The 17315-nt window shown below is 43.1% G+C and overlaps 1 protein-coding gene across 10 annotated transcripts in view; it reads right to left on the reverse strand.

Moving 5' to 3' along the window:
* Positions 1-17315, reverse strand: part of PRR5L (proline rich 5 like) — a 103880-nt gene that overhangs the window by 31134 nt on the left and 55431 nt on the right. For 8 of the 10 annotated variants that reach the window (XM_066997100.1, XM_066997093.1, XM_066997094.1 and 5 more), the window contains 3 exons: positions 7237-7516; positions 5726-5806; positions 2150-2198 (listed from right to left, as the gene is read on the reverse strand). In XM_066997100.1, the coding sequence (XP_066853201.1) occupies positions 2150-2198; positions 5726-5806; positions 7237-7406 (300 nt within the window). In that variant the 5' untranslated portion in view covers positions 7407-7516. Of the gene's footprint in view, positions 1-2149; positions 2199-5725; positions 5807-7236; positions 17310-17315 lie in introns of those variants that run through there. The other 2 variants (XM_066997098.1, XM_066997099.1) reach the window with 2 other exon arrangements.

Here is a 17315-nt window from a genome sequence, read left to right on the forward strand (position 1 = left end):
ACATGCTGTCAATCTAAAATCAGAAATATGCCTGCATCTTAGCTCAGAGCGGGGAAAAAAGCTCATTTCCTACAATAGCCTTTATCTTACATTGTTTGTCTCATGTCTTGCCAGTACTGAGAGTTTTACTTCAGGCTAAGTCAGATGGCTGCCAAGTTACTTCTTTTAAAGTTGAGTTAAAAAAATCCCCCCAAAAATAAATTTTAGTCCCAGTGACTTCAGTGGGAGAACAGCAGCTGCAGCTGAACTACTACATATAGGCTGAGGTATTTCCACAAGTGTGAGCAGACAGACTGACAGAAAAACAAATTCAGAACAGACTGCAGCCAAACCCTTGCACTGCAAGCTCTCTAAGGCAAAGGCCACTGCAACAGCGTAGTGCTGAGTACATACATTGTGATTGTGGCCTTCCAATGAAGTAATACAGCCCTGCCATTGGGGCGAAAGAGCACTTTTTTTACTCCTGCTTTTGCAGGAAACAGTGCTGGTGATAAGCTCCTTCTCCCAGGACAAGCTCAGGTGCCTTCTGCTTGCTAACAGCAACACAAAGCAGGTCCAGCAGCGTGGCCCCCAGCAGCAAGCAGTCTCTTCAGTCCTTAGCTCTACAACTAAGAGATCTAAGGAGCATCAGTTAACGCCACTGGCTCTGGCATGATCAGAACAGGCTGGAGATCTGTAAGCTGAAGGAAGAGAACAACTCATCCAAACCCCAGCGCTCAGAGCCGTCCAGTCCCCAGGCATCCTGGGCCCGTCTTGCACAGCAACACAATGCAGCTGCATCTGGTCAGTGCTGGAAGCCACCCAGGCCTTCTCCAGTATGCACTGAATCTTCAAAACCAGATAACAGTCGTGCGTCAGCACCTTGCGTCCCTCAGGAACATGCACGGCCCTGTGCTCTGCTCAGTCTTAAAGACGCACAAAGCTGTCTCTGGAAATTTTCTGCTTATTCCAGACCTCCACGCCTTGCCTAACACCACAGTACCTCAGTGCCTGATGAAGCATTTTCAGATTTCAAATTGCCACGTATATTTAGGTGCAAAATTTCAAACGTATTCAAGCTTGCTGGAGCAACAGCAGCTTTCCACTTCAGCCTGCTGTACTATAGGCTTGTACCACGGGCTCACCACCTTTCTGCTGCGCTCCCATTCTAGGAAATGTCCCACCAGAAGCTGCCTCTTTCCAGTAAATGACTTGTGCAGATAGGGCCTAAAGAAGCGAAACGTAACTACCCTCAGGGCAGGAGTTTTTTTCTCACTTGACAGCACAGTGTGGGGGGATTTTTTTAAATCAAGTAATCTAATACTGATAGGAAACAACACAAGTCTTTTTTTTTCCCCTTTCTAAACTATTGGCACGCTACACAGCGGTGTCAGCCACTTCAGAAAGTACTGAAATTCTCTCTCTCTTACTCAAAGGGAATAAAACTGACACAAAAATCCCTCTTGTTTTCAGAAGCCTCCTTCTTCTTTTTTTTAATCAACTGAACAACTTGCAATACTGAAAGCCATCAGCATTCTCTCAAAATCATCTTACACACGCTTTCATGTGGTTGCACGTGAACTTCTGTCTATCCGGACAGTATCAGGAAAAGGCAATAACAGATTTGTGATCGATTAGGTCTTCCCTCATCCTTCATCTTTTGCTTTTTCATAGATTGCGTCTATATTTATAGGACTAAAAGGCAAACAGTAACCAGGTTGATTTCCTGCTGATAGGGACTTCCTTCCGTCCCCCCCCCCCCCCCAAAACAGAAAGCCGTTTATCTGTTCTCTTCCCCTTTCCTGGCCCCTGTTTCAGAAAACCTACTCCAAAATTCTCTACACTATAGAAATAGAGTGAAAGAAACTAGGAATAGGCATCCCATCCTTAAAAAAAAAAAATAAGCGAATTCCTTCTTGACCATGGCAGGCTGTTAGCAACCTTTCTTTAGTGTAAAGGAAGATTATTCCTAATTTAGCATATGCACCCGTAAATACAGTTACCCTCAGGGCTATATGGTCCATGTTAAAAAAATTCAGGACCTCCAGGACCTTCTGCGGAAAAACAGAAATGAAACTTGTAGGCTACATGCTTGTAACAAGGAGTTCTGTATGCTAAAAAGCTGAAGAGACCAAATCTTAAAGTAAGCAAGTAAATCGTGTAATACTACCTGAAAGTAATCAGTGATGAAGGATCCCAGTTCACTCTTCAGCAGCCGTCTGTAGACAGAAGGAACACATCCATGAAGTAACAGCCATTGCTGGTCGTTTCTAACAGGTATATCCCCGCTTTACTACCAGCCATACCAAAGATACATGAATATACATGAATGTGTCATTTTGGCCACATTTAGATTTCTTTTACATCTAAGTATATATTCTGCTAATGCTTACAAAAGCTGTTGTAAAATTATGAAGAAATGAAATCGTGTCCCTGAAGTCTTCTATTTATAAGCCATGCATTTAGAACAAGCAAAAAAACCCACTGACACCTCCAAATCCACAAAAGGCTAGGATGATAACTTCAAGTTCTCATTTAGTTTGAAATTCATCATTTCTTCTGGTTTTTCCTTTAAACAAAGCAACCTTTCGTTTTATTGAAAATAGCATATCTCCCCAGTGTAATACTTCCTTTTCTCTTGGAAGTAGAAGGTGGGCAGATAAGGAGAGGAGCAACAAAGTAAACAATGCAAGCAGAAGCTGTGGCTTCCCCATGACTACTGCGTTAAAAAATACTTTTTAAGAAAGGCACAATTTTCAAGAAAAGAGTTCTAGAAATTTAACAAAATCTGTTTTATGTACATGCAAGCAGAAGGCACTCCTAACAAGTATTTCTGATTAAAAACTGTTGGATTTTAAATCAGTCTATGATAAAGGTTTTTAATTCCTATATATATTTATAGCTCAAAAATCTGCTATGAAAAACAGGTTTGTTTTAAATCAGAAGAAGCATTAAAAAAAAAACTCACAAAGTTCAGAGCATATCAACTTTCAGCTTTCAGTAACTGTGATGGTAAATTTTGCAGCAGTAAATTCTGCCTAAAATTTAAAAGGTGCTCAACATTTCCCTCTGCAAAACATTGCGTTTTCTGCTGGTTTAGGAGTTTCACTTTTCACCAAAGTGAAGTATTACCAAGAGTGCTCAAAAATAGTATTTGAGTCAGGGACCATCCAGTTCTCGGGCTGGGGTCTTACTAACAAACTACAGCTCTTTTTTCTAGCCTTTTGTGAAAGTAGCTCCTGACACTGACCTTCCTCCTCAAACATTTTGCAAAACTTCTTTATTATTCAGATGTAAACATACCTCTACCCTTTCTCTCTCAGATCAGTTATATTCACCCCACCCATCCTAAAGCACATTTCTATCTCTATGAGATGGATAAACCAGATAAATCTTTGAGGGCCTGTTTGTGAGACTCTCTTCTACTGGCTTCAGCAGACTCCTGAGGGCTTTTGATCAGCTAATTCGCAGACCCTGGCAGGACTTTGGCTCCCTCAGGAAGATCATCTGCACCTGCAACCACAGGCTTGTGCTCCAGAGAGAACCTGGGGGAGTCTCCCCCTAACCATGGCAAGGTCACCCCTTCGTTCCTGAAATCCCATGTCCTGATGGCATTTCTGACATTTCCTCTTGCTGTCACAACCAGCTTTCAGAGCAGTGGAGAAAAAAAAAAAAAAAAGTATCCAGTGAGATGATATCAAATCACAGCAAGATAAAAACTTTGTGGCAGCGATCCAAAGCAAAATGTTACCACCTGCTCGTCTCTGGGCCTGTCATTATGACTTGAAAACCCTCCTGTGTTCCACTGTCAAGCAATTAAGCACTGTGCAGAGTCTGTGACTACTAAAGTACTGCATTTGCTAACTTCCACTAATGATCCGAGTAGAGGAATACAAAGGAGGAAGACGCAGCAGCTCAATCTAATGGCACAAAAGAGCAGGCTGACAGGTTTGGCTCCTTGCCCAGCGTCAGGCTAGCAGCTCACCTTGCACGCCCAGCACCGACATTTTGTTGGGAGCTATATCAAGAACCGCAGGTGCGAAGCTGCAGCTGTGCGCACAAACATGCATGCAGATGCACGTCCGTTGCTCCTTAGTGTGGGACTAATAAGCTACTTGGATGTGTATGCAGCCTATTTAGAGAATGACATTTTGAGACGTAAGCAGTGCTCAGAGCACCTGTAGGAACATCAATCATGTATTTCAAGGTGAGTGCTTCCAAGTGCAGCCTGTGAGTGCCTGCGTGTGGAAAACCCAATTTCCCATCCCACCACCAGAAGTGCTCGCAAAGCACACACATTTCACAAAGAACTTCCTGCTCATCACCCAGCTCTTGACAGTGCAGACTGACTTCAGCGACCAACACAGACACAGCAAGGTCCAACCACAGGAACCAAGCCCAGCCAACGAGCTATTTCTCTCCGGCATACCTCCTTCCCACGAGGCTGGGAAGGAGCACCTGCTTGCACCAGGGTGGGAAAGCAGGCTGCAGCCACCGCAGCGGGCAGCAGCCTGGGAGACGAGCCACAAAACCCAAAGCTAGTCCCCATGTCTGCCAGTGGGCTGTGGGTTAGGGTGTTTCCAAAGCCTTACGACATTTGTTTTTCCTTTCACATACAGAAATCTTCATCCCATGGAGAATTTAGACTGCTGCAAGTACTTAAATCTAACTTGAGGACTTCTGCTTTGAACACACTTAAATACTGCTAAGTAAGGGCACAAGACACTGCCCTTACTCAGCTGTCAAAAGGAATTTTAGAAAGCTTTCACCTTTGGGACCAGGTCAAGTAGGACAGAGTCTCATGCCCTGCAAGCTGCATTTATGTTGAAAGTAGGGAAAGGGGTAGTTTGCTGCTGAGTAAGTGCTTGGCCCTAACAGACACTTAAACTTTAACTTGGCACACAGCTAAAATGCAATAGGGATAGGGCAAGCATACAAACGTGGAAGTTGAGACCTAGATGACAACATTCATGATGGATGAGTATGGATGTAGTGGGAAAGAGACAGGAAGGACGGACTACACTCACGACCTCTGTCAATATTCCTCTGAGCACCACTTGGAACCAGCACAAGAATAGATTGCTCTTTATCTGCTCTACAATCCTGTCTATTGCTAAGTAAAGTTTCCAAACAATCAGAATGAAACCACAGATAACCATGAGAGCTGCCTAAAATAAAAAATGATACTTTTATCGTCAGTGTTAGAAACTGTTTGTTAGAATTCTAGTTTTTTAATCTTTAGGGTTCGTATTTTCAGGTCTTGCTCGGCAATCATCATATGAAGATTAAGATTTTATATGAAATGCTGTGTTTTACTTTCTTTTTAAATGCTCCGTGGTTCTGAGAAATCTGGCTTTAGAGAAAAAAAAAAAAAAAAAAAAAACCACTTGCTACTACCATTATGAATGTCCTGATAAAAATGTGGGGGAAAAAAAGACGGAACAGGAAAACTCCCTAGGAAGGGACAAGACCCTTACAATCCAAGTCAATACATACCCTCTACTTGTCAAAGCTACGCATCCACATAAGCCAGAGAAACATCACCCAAAAGCCCCATGCTGTTCACACCACCCAATGGCAAAAAAGAGGGAAGATAGCTCAAAACTCTCAAGCTGTGCCTAACTTTGCTCCCACCCCTATTCCTCCCAGCAATGTCCTCTAACTACAGTTCTGTAGGAAACAAAACCAAGCAAATACTGAACAAGCAGCAACAAAAATCCATTTTCCATACATCTCAGCAACCTACCTGATATTTTCATTGAGGGTGTAAAGTTCGTTGTTCTGCAAGCCTCCCCCTTTGAACACATTTATCACTGCTGTTTGAACGCTGCCAAAAAAGAAATGAGACAGTACAATATCCATAAATAATAGCTGCCAGTATGATTTAACACAGAGAGCAACGTGAGCTAGCCGCCAAAAGCTGAGTGGTTATAACGAGGTGGAGAGGTTAATTGCACTTAAATACTTCCACTTTTTCTCCCCTGGAAATCATCACTCTTATTTACCTCCATCTCTCACAGGAGACAGAGCAGAACCAACCTTAAACTGTGCCTACGGTAAGCAAGGGAAAGTCATTATAGGGACACCGTTCACAAAGAACATGTTCACACAAAATATATCTTCAAAATGAACATTTAGGAGATCTCTGCTAGGTGCTGCAGGCTAGTGGCTACGAGAAGACATAGATTTTTGTCAATATTTGCCAAGCACATCACACTGCATTATCCAGCAACGCTGGCAGGACTAGCTGAGCCACAGCCACCCGGCCTGCAGCATTTGGCAGGATCCTGGCTGTGCTGGAGCACATTCTGCAGCCAGCATCACTTCAGTCAGACACAATTTTAAGCCCTGCTAATGCTTGTAAGGTGTGGCAACAGCTGTTGGAGGATCTTCTAACTAATACTTCTCTGATCGGTGCAAAGGAAGTGATGAAGTGACAGTATACAGGACGGCTTGCCAGGTCTCAAAACTTGCCACACCCAACAAGAGGAGGTGTCATTCTCTTGATAGGCCTTTCCTTTTGTGAGCAAATTATGGCACTTGTATGCTTCACTGACCTCAGGTCACCAACTATGTGGTGCTTTTGCTGGGCTTCTTCTGTGCAACATTATTAAGCTGAGTTAGGTCGGCAAGAGAAAGGGCTCTGCGGAGCACAGAGCTGCTGCAAAGTAGCAGAGGGAAAGGTGAGAACATCCACCTTTGGTAACAGCAGGCCATTAGATCAGCTCAGGACATCTCACACTTCACCCTACACATCATTTCTCCAGTGGCCATTGCTGCATGACATGCACTGCAGACAGGATTGGACTGTCGGTATGAAATGCTGGCAGAAGTAGAAGCCACAAGCTTAGTACCTGCCCGGAAGAACTGGACTGTAATAAAAGCTTCATAATATGCAAGTAAATTCCTGCTTTGCATTAAGAAACTGACCTCTGTTACATTAATAACAATGTGCTCGCCTAAAAGGTAACGAAAAAAAAGGAACTGTTAACACAGAGCAATTCTGTTTTACTTCAAGACAATACCTCCGAAAAACACTGGCCAAAACCAAGGCTGGCTAAAAGCTACTAGGTCTAACTTGTCACCTCCACAGAGGTTTTAAATGCTGTCAAAGCTTGGGCATGTCAGAAACTCATGCATGCTTATAAACAAATAAGCTTGGCCATAAATGTTCTGAAGTACAAAGACCAGCCACGCACAGTCACTACGGAGGGGCTGCTGCACAGAGAGGGCTTGTCCTGAGCGGGTGCTGCTCACCTGTTCCACGCCGAGTTGGAGCTGAGCTGCAGAGCCTGCCGGGCTGCCTGGAAACGTGGCAGGTCACTGAGGACAGGGGAGCTCATGAAGCGAGGTCGTGGCCTTCTGAACGAACCCATCTTGTGGAACTGGAGAGCAAAGGATGGAGCTATGGTGAACCCCCCAGTCATAGGGTCAGGTGGAGTGGAGCAGGGCTGTTAGAAAGTCTCTCCTCTTGAAGGTCCAAGTGTGAATCTCACTGGCATCAACAAGTCGTCAAATCCAAGGACTCAGCCTGCAACTAACACAAAGAATCAGCCTCAGACTAGCAGTTCACCACCACGTCAGGTTGTGACATGGACTTGCACTGCAAGAATTGAAGCAGTCCTGCGAAGTGAAGAGAAAGGAAAAGAGCAAGACAGAAAAGGGAGGAGTGAAAATATCCTAACAGCAGACTTGGGCAAATCTTCAGGAGCACTTCAACAGCAGCTCCCTTTCCTATCTTGCCCCTTAAAGAACAACCCAACACAGCCAGCCAGAAAAACAAGTGTGATCTCTTCCCACTTCTATTAGCAGAGATGCCTAAACTCTTCAGCCAGAGGCACTTTACAAATACCTTTAAATACAATCAGCCATTTGGCCAGTATAAAACTAGAGAAACTGGAGAGAAAGAAATCTATGTCATCAGAAAGAAGAAAGGGACAAAAGATGAACGACAGAAGAAAAGATGAAAAGACAAACACTATGGTTTTTGAGAAGGGTTGTGCAAGGCAATAAAACCCACTCATTATCAGTCCTTTACCAAAAGATACCGCAAGGAGCTTCTGTGAAAGAGGTCTGACAACCAGATATTTTGAGGATAAGCAGGACTGTTTTGTTTGTTTAGTTCTCTATAAAACGAGAAGTAGTTGCTGGCCAAATACGAAATACCCGTACTTTCCCCTCTGATCATCATCTCCATATAGATGAATACGTAGCCCCAAGTAAACCACAGAAACAGAATAAGTTAGAATGAACTTGGATAAAAACCACACAAAAACTCTGGCAAAGCTTCTGCACTTCAAAATCTTCCCACTTCAGACGAATACAAGCAGTAGATGCAGCTGGCAGTTTGAAGAATGAAGATGTGGGAGAAAAGAGAGAGACAGAAAAAGAGTTGTGTAACTGAACTGCACATGGAAGATGTAAAGCAAAATCTTCTCTTTTCCACTACATCTTCAGCACAGGGGGGAAAAGAGATACGATCAGCTAAAGGCATGTTGTGTATCTGCATAGTGCTTCTAATTTAGCTAGTGCTCAGCTTCAGAAATTTTTTTTGCACTCCACAAACTGTAATCAACCGTTTTACATGTAAAAGAACAGCTTTCTTCCCACGTGGCCAGGCCAGCCCCATGCTGTGCTGAGCTCACCTCACCACCCCTGCCTCCACATCGCCTCGTTGGTTCTGATCACCCGCTGTGAAGCCCGAGCAAGCCCTCAGCCTGGCCACGGCCACCACAGGCCCCGCCGCTGGGGATGTTACAGGAGAAAACAGAGAGCAAACACCTCACTTGTTAGGCACTGGAACGTGAGGTACTGTTGTTCTTGGTATTATTCAAGAAATAAATACACTTGTTATCCCCCACAAGCTGACTACGGTTTGGGTAGAAGTTTAGACAACTCTTTGCTGTCTCACAAGATGACAAAGCCCAGACAGACTTTCATGAAGAAAACAGAGCCCTGACAGGTGTTGCTTGAAAGGGCAGCAAGCTGCAGACTTGGTGGATGCTCTCTTCCAATTAGAAAAACAAACAACAACAACCACAAACCCACCATAATGTCTACAGACTAAGAACAAATATAAAATAATACATCTAAATCAGCACCGCCTTCTGTGTGCATTTTGAAATAATATTCAGTTCATTTCACATTGCCTACACATTTTCAATCTGCTAGCAATGTCTCTATTGGCAATTCTAACCACATCAGAAATTGTCAGAGGAAAAAAGCTACAGCACCTTGGAGAGCCGAGGGCAGACTTCTCTCATAACTCACCAAGAGGTGACTGGGAGGCAAAGAGTCACTGTAAGGGATGCTTCTGTTGCAAAACAAGTAATCGTGCCAGTATTTGTCATCTTGAAGTCCCAAAGCTGACAGCGTGAAGAGCTGAAAGAGTGGCAGCTGACTTCTCCCAGCAGTGCAGTAAAATTTCTATTTCAATCATTTTTTATACAGGGAAAACAGCATATATATTTTCAGAGCTGTATAGTAAGATATTTGTTACTTTAGACCAGGCATAGACATTTAGCAGGGCTAGAAAGCAGTGGTTAAGATGCCTGTGTTAGCCCTCAATCCTCCTCTCACTACTCCAGAGGCTGTAACTGCATACAAGCACCCTTATCCCCAGCAATGAAAGCATTTTATAAAGCTGCCTTTCTATTAATTTCAGTTAGACTAAGTTGCAAGGTTGCAAGTTTAAATTCAGAAGTGTAAATCAGGAGAACAGACCTCGTGCCTAAACATACAGATATTTAACTTCTGCACAGGAAATTCTTTGGCACATCTGTGCAGAGGTGAAACAATGCCATCACGAAGGTCCCTCCTGAGCTTGGTCTATGGATTTACGAGACTGACTCCACAACAGCAAAACACGGGGCCCCCCGACAAATTTCCTGAACACTTCTTACCAAGGGAACGTGCTTGCCTCTGCTCACGGAAACATACACGTTGTTTTCCTTAACCTCTGCTAAAGTCACCCGGACAGATAATAACAAGCTCTTGTCTGTGAGGAGCAGATAAGACGTCCCTCTTCCCCATTTTTCTCCCAGCCTCGCAGTTTGCAATCCCGTGTTACTGTCAAGTCAGCTTTATTTCAGTTTCTCATCAGGAATGTAAGAAAAAATCTTCAGCATTAGGCCAGATCCAAAGTCTGAATTTAATTTCTTCAGGATTCAAAGATACAAATCTATCTTACCTAAAATGGCAACTGTTAGATAGCAGGCATAGTAAACTGTTCCTCTGGATGCCAGCTAGCCAAATGGTATCCAAATATAACTGACAGTCCTGTTACCAGAACTGAAATGCCAAGGTCTGTGAGAAGAACTGTCCTCTCCCCATGCCCAGAGCCTGCCTGAACTATTTTCAGAACTTCCTAAAGCCAGAGGTAAGAGAGTGCTTACTAGAAAACAGACTTTTGGCACAACATGTTTGCATTTTGCAGGCATCTGAACATACAACAAAGCCCCGAACCAGACCCCAGCCTCAAGTAGCTTCTCTGCAATCGCTGCAGAAGTACTCCATCGCCCGCCCACGCTTCCATCAGACCAGATTTTCCTTTCTCAGCAACTAGTTTCCACTCAAAGTTTTCCCAAGAACAAGGCACCCTTGTAAATGCTGCTTCATTTTTGCAGGGAAGTTCCATTAGCAGTTTGTTGGTAACGTCCGTGTTGTGCATTCAATAGTTTGTTGGGTTTTTTCTTCCTTTTTGCTGAGAGAAAACTTGCCTTGTGGCAAGTGAAGCATTAATGCAGGTTAGCAATAAGCTCTTGTGGTATTTGGGCTATTTCATCTAGTGGGAATGAACATTATTGGGCAAAGTGCTAAGTACATCAAGGAAAAATTGTCCTCTCCAGTTTGCCCTGAAAACTCTCAAAGAATTATGCAAAAATATTCAGAAAAGGTTATTGTTCTCCTAGAGGCCTTCAGTCCAAACTCCCTCACATCTCCTCTTCCCAAGATTAAAGTGGTTTAGAAGATTATAAAATAAAACCTGCATCTAATAATCACGGTCCTACTATTTATCTACCACAGAACTAGAAAAAGCTTTAGAGATGCAATTATTAAAGAAGAAGAAGAGAGAAGGGAGACACCAGGATCACTTCCACTGTGAGAAAGGAGACACCAGGATGCCAGTTGTTGTAGCCACCAAGCAGCACTACCTCTCACCACTGATTATAAAAGACACAAAAACCTGGAGACAAAAGTGCAGCGACTGTGTAAGAGACACAAACGTACCAAGATAACCTCTCACTGCCACATGCCCCAGCTGCTGGGGCAGCACTTCAGGTGGCATCAGGGCATTTCAGACTGCTTGCCAGCTGATAAGGGATTCCCCACTCTCCTCCTCTCACTCAATGATCCTGAAAGTCTTTTTTGGCAAGGAGTTTGTCGTAAATCAGAGAAAGATGTATTGCTCTTCCTTCTCTTCCAGCTGTCCTACCCCTGGTCTCTTTTTCACTTATCTGTGATTGTCAGCTCAAAACTCAGCTATCAAAACCCGCTAGATCTCTAACAAGGCAGATGTCAACTGTGTAAAACCCAGGTCTTGGAGTGAGCAAATAACTCAGAGCTGGATGTCAGTGTTCAAAACTGAGGGAGAGAGCAGGACTATGAGGCAATCTGACAACAATGTAATTTTATCCACTTTTAATTCATCACATCTGAGTAAACACTTTGAGAATTAATTTGAATCTTTCAATAGAGGAATCAAACAAGGAGACAAATCTTTTTCCAACACACACACTCACACAGATAGATATAGACATATATAAAAACATTAGTCATCAAACTAGGAATTTTTGTAATTTGTTTCCTGCTAGCCATGAAAACAAACAGAGAAATCATTTTTAAAAAGTTTAATGAAAAGACTTTTTCCTTCCAACAGACCAAAACACCAGTGTCTGTCTGGAGGAAAAGCAAGATCAGGCAATACACCTAGTTCTCTCTCTAACCAAAAAAAAGTATAACCCAAAGAATAGGTTGGCAGCGCTTCCTCCAAATTATGAATCTTCTTGGTAATCCTGGGCCAAAGAACCAAAAGCCCCTGGTAACCAGGACTTAACAAAGGAACAGGCCATTTTAAATTTCCTTTGATGCCTTCTCTGCAGTTCTTAGAGCAACAGCCGCTAATGGAAGTGATGGGACAGCAAGAACTACAACTCTTTTTCTTCTTAGAGGGTAACTTGCACCAATGCTACTTCACATTCACACCAAAAAGCCGCAGGTCGAAACCAGATGGCAAGGGAGGGAAGGGGAGAGGGGGGAATTACAGGAGGCTCTATTCATGCAAAGAAGCATTTCCCAGATCTCCTGAAATACCGCAACAAAGGATGAGGGGTTATCCGGGTATAAGTGATGTCGTGCCATTTGAATTTTTTTAATGGTAGAAAACTCGCCCCCTTCATGAAGAAAGATAGAGGTTCGCCCATTTTCTTCTCCTTTATACGCTTTGTGCAATTGTGACATTGATGGCCTATGAGTCTGGATACTGCAACATGTGCCAGAATTTTTTGTAATGACTTTGGGCATGGAAGAAGCATAATCTTAAGAAAAATCCGCCCATATTAGACCTACAGATCCATTATGAGCAGTTTCACCCCACCTCAGACACAAAAATACACAGAAGAGTATCTAGATTCTTATTAGCTGCTTCTCCCTCCAGCCCCACAAATCCTTAACAAACTATGTGATTGGCAAAATCCTTTTTTCAGTTCAACTGACAACATCTCAGGACAACATTACTTCTGACAAAAATCCCTCATTTATTTGTTACACAGCCATGGTGAGAAGTGGAAAAGCAGGGCACAACCTGTAACTTCAAGGCTTTTAATTCGTCACAACTACACACACACATGCATGAACTTAGAAACTAAGAACTAAGAAAACAGACAGCATTTGCTACCGTTAAATCTGCAACACATTTGGTTCCTCTTAGAGCCCCCAGTTGCTCAGATTCTTAATTTAAAAAAAAAAAAAAAAGTCTTGCTTTTCAGAAAGAGAGATGATCAAATCAAGATTTACTCCATAACTAACAAATTTCCTTCTGGACAGCACTGATCAGAAGATATATCTTATATGTGTCAGAGGTTACTAAGAGTCTAAAAATTTGTTTGAAGGCAGGCTGGGTCCCAGTCTCAAGGCACAGTCTTTCCTACATCCTCAGCATGCCTTTACGCCTTTGGAAATCTGATTCATGAAAATGTTAGTGCTTAACCCACAGCCCATCAAAAGCAATAAGAATCTAAATGTTGGCGTTCGTGTTTTGGATCAATTCCAAAACAACAAGGCAAAGTGTGGATAATTTGTCATATTAGCAGCCCCTCACATACGCAGCAACGTATCGTCAGATGTGCTCATGCCAGCAGTGGGAGCACAGCCCCTGCTAAGAGACATTCCCAGTTCAGAGAGGTAAATGGAAGGGTGCAAGGTCAGCCTTCAGGTATGGCAATCTCGTCAGCAGGACTGACTCCAGTTACAGCCTTTAGAAGACAGCTTTTTTCCACCCATATGTTAATGCTACCTGTTTCTGAGATCCCAGTGCCAAACCCAGCTCAGAACTTCACCAAGCAGAAACTCTGTCGTTAAGCTGCGATCGAGGATCGCAGACCGCAGGCACACTCAGGGCGGGAAGAAGCCAAGTGCTCCACCAGCATCTCACCGGGCTGTGCCCGAGCTGCTGTCCCGCAGGGAGCACCGGTCGGTTCCTCAAGCTCTCGGAGCACACTCCACGCCAGCTGGCAAAGGCAGGACCTCAGCCAGCCAAAGCGCACTACCTGCAGCCCCAGCGCACGGCCTCGCAGCCCCGGCTGGCCCCAGTGCGCGCAGTGCCAAGCGCCGCGGGGATGCCTGCCCGCCCCACGCCGCGCCATGGGAAAGCCCCGAGGCGGCCCAGGCAGGCTCAGCCCCGGGTGGATGGGCCACTCAGCCCTGCAAAACGCTCCTTTCATCGAGAGCTCTAGGAGGATTATTAATAAGGAGAGTAAAAATCATTATCTCCATTTTCTGGCTGAGGAAATGAAGCTGCAAAGCCAGTGAAATGACTCACCCAGGTCTTCCACCTCCCAAGCCAGGATCCTATTCACCAAAAAAACATATACCTCTAAGCTCCTTTAATGAAACTTTTCAAAGGATTCCACACTGTTGTAAAGAACGAGGAATCACCTGATCTACCTCTTCTTTCTGCAGCTGGCTCTATACCAAAAGGTGTCAATTTTTAATTTATTTTTTTTTTCTGCTGGGCCACCCACCATGAAGGCAGCAACATGGTGCCCTATAAAGAGTCTGGAGGTGTTCTACTGTGCTCACCTATCCTTAATTAACCCTGATAGATTTTAAGTATGGAGATAAAGTATGTTAAAAAAAAAAAAAATAAAAGTGGCAACTGCAGAATATGGGAATACACCCCTCCCAATAGTTTGTTGACCTCTGGTATGTACCCATATAGCCGCAATTTTGTTGCTACTCTTTAACCGCCCAAAACAAGATCTCCCTTTCCCTATCCTCCTATTACACACCCACCTCTCACAAATGAGCCCAGGGTCCCTGCCTCCTTCTGCGTATTTCCTTCCTCCAACTGGAGCCACATCATGCCGTTTTTCATTACATATCCCAAACAAATTCCCTAACAGAAAGACCTCTCTAACTTGGCTTTGGTACCAGAGCCATGTAGCATTTGAAAAGAAACTCCGTGGTTTCCACTTAGTTGTGCTTTGAGTTCTTGAGGTTAAAGCAAACCTGAAACTCAAAGTGAAACTCTGGTTAGAGTGAAGGAAATATATGAGAAGAGGAGGGGGAAAAACCTTTGCTTAGAGCCCACCACAGTCTGAGAAGCTCCTCTGTAATTCAGAGACCATTGCAGCCCCTTTAGAGTTGATGGACTGTTAGAAATAAAACAAATTCAAATCTATACAAACGATAGTACAATTTCTTACAAAAATATATATGAAAACAGGACTGGCACAGAACAAGCCAGTATAACGTGAACTAAAGAGATCAAGTCATAGGAAAGAACCTACAGAAAAAGAAGCATCTTATAACATAGGAGTAGCATTTAGGACAACAAAGGTACTTAGTTCTCTATCACAGGTTTTCTGTATTATCTTAGAAACCTTAGTTAATTCTTTGAACTCACATTTGGAAATGGAGAAAATTGTTAAGGCTGTTAAAAGGCTCCACATATTCATAAAACGCTTTGAAATGCTTGGGTGGAAAATAGAAAAGAACACCTCATAAGAATCACTTAGCTGATCAGTGTGAAGTTAGATACAAATTTGAATTAGATGCATGAACAAGTGACTTAATCTGGTTGAAAACTATTGTACTCCCCGTGGAAGTAACAACCACGCCAAAGACCTAGCTAGGGAAAGCAAGAAGCAGAAATGTAGCAGTTTCAGAATGATAAAACTGATGGACTGAATTGGGACTGAAAAAATCCACTCGTGTTTCGTTAAATAAGAACCACATCCACAAGAGAGGAGGAAGGGATAAGAGGGAACAAATGGAGATGTATCACCATTTCCTGATCAACGGAAAGGTTATCTGCATCCCTCTGCAGAGCTTCACCCATAACGATGTAGCCAGCTTCCAACAGAAGAGTTAAATTCACCATTGTTTTTTCTCCAGTTCTATACTATATATATTACTCATGCTATTACACTCTAAAAAACATAACCGATTTAATAGGAAAATAGTACTCCAAGTTGCTCAGTCCCCAAAGCTGCCTGCAAGTTCAATGGCCTGTTTTATTGCTAGGCCTAGAAGCCTTAAACTCTGCTGATTACCAGAATGACTTTTAATGAGCACAGCTACACTGGAACAAGCAACAGCATGAAAACATTTATACCAGGAAAAAAGGATGACACACACATAAATAGTTATTTCCTTCCACTGTCGGGAATAGCATTTGGTGGATGCACTAGTAAGTGCATCCCTCCTGGAGCACAGCAGGCCAGGAATGTATCACTTGAATGACAACAGTATGAGCAAGCTATCAGGCTTTTTGCTGTAGAAAAGGCTTTAAGATTGAATTGACAAATGTGTTTTCAAACCTAGAAATTAACTTTTAGCAGCTTCAACCTGTTTCCAATAACTCCTCAGTAGCATCTGCTGCAAAAATCAGGAAATACTTGTATTAACTATTTCAAAACAAACTACAAAGTACATTGGCAGTCTGTAGAGACTATAGCAGTTTTGCTCACCATATGGAGAAGCTTTGGGCTGTTGTGGGAATGAAAAATGTAGCTGTTCAACAAATAAACTGTTCATATTCACCAGTTACATGAGCAGCAGAACTAAAACAGGCCTGATCTCCCACATCACGCTCCCTCCTGGGTTTCACATGTGCAGGAGGGGATAACCCTCCCCGGAGCCCTTCCTTCAGCACAGGCTCTAAAAACACTTTCACAAAGCTCAGAGGAACATTATCCTTTTAGACTTTTCCTTCTTTGGTCAAACGCAGCAAAATTCAGTAATTCATAAAGTTACTAGAGGAGAACAGACAAAGGAGAGCCACAGCAATGCTTTCCTAAAGACACCAAGCAGAAGGTCACTCATTTTGAAAAGATGAGGCGGAGGGGAGAACACAGGTTCTCAGGGGAAGCAAAAAGTTGTATCAGTCTAAATGTAATGGCATGTTTAATTTTCTAGGAATGTTAATCAGGAAGCTGGCAAGATACACCTCTTTAAGACCAAACAAAACATCAGCAACTGCAATTACTTTAGGAACTGTCTATGCTGCTAGTAGAATGACAATCTATCTTCCCCGTGCTTTCTTGCACTTCATGCTTTTTCCTTTTTTTTTCTTTTTTTTTTTTCCAGAGTTCCTACTGTTGTTATTAGAAACAGAAGTACACCCCATATTTTTAACCCTAGGACTACAAAACACGGCAGTCAAGTAGCCTGATTTCACATTATAGCCCACCCTCAGCCACGTCTTGTATCACACGGCTTTTGCAAAAATCTTCAGCACAATCTTCCTTCCTCTGAGTTACACTTAGCCCTATCTCACGGAGTAAGAATGGGTTGTTACGCCCTACTGAATAAGCCCTGGAACCCAGAACATAGCTAGTCAATGTATATTTATGCTTGAATTCACATCAGCAGAAACAGTGGATACAAAAGGCCATACATTACAGAAAGAGAGAGAGAGAGAGAGAGAGAGAAATGGGGGGAAATAAAGAACACAAAAACTACAGATGCCTAGAAAATGAGTTTTAAAAGATACCCTTCCAGAGCGTATTTGCCTGCTATATCTAAGCCTTTGATGATCTATTCAAGTCCCATCCCTCCATTCTTTCCAGAAGAATGGAAGCTACATCTATTTATTTCTCAAATAAAATGCCATC

Source organism: Anser cygnoides, chromosome 5, assembly GCF_040182565.1.
Source record: "Anser cygnoides isolate HZ-2024a breed goose chromosome 5, Taihu_goose_T2T_genome, whole genome shotgun sequence".
Lineage (NCBI taxonomy): Eukaryota > Metazoa > Chordata > Aves > Anseriformes > Anatidae > Anser > Anser cygnoides.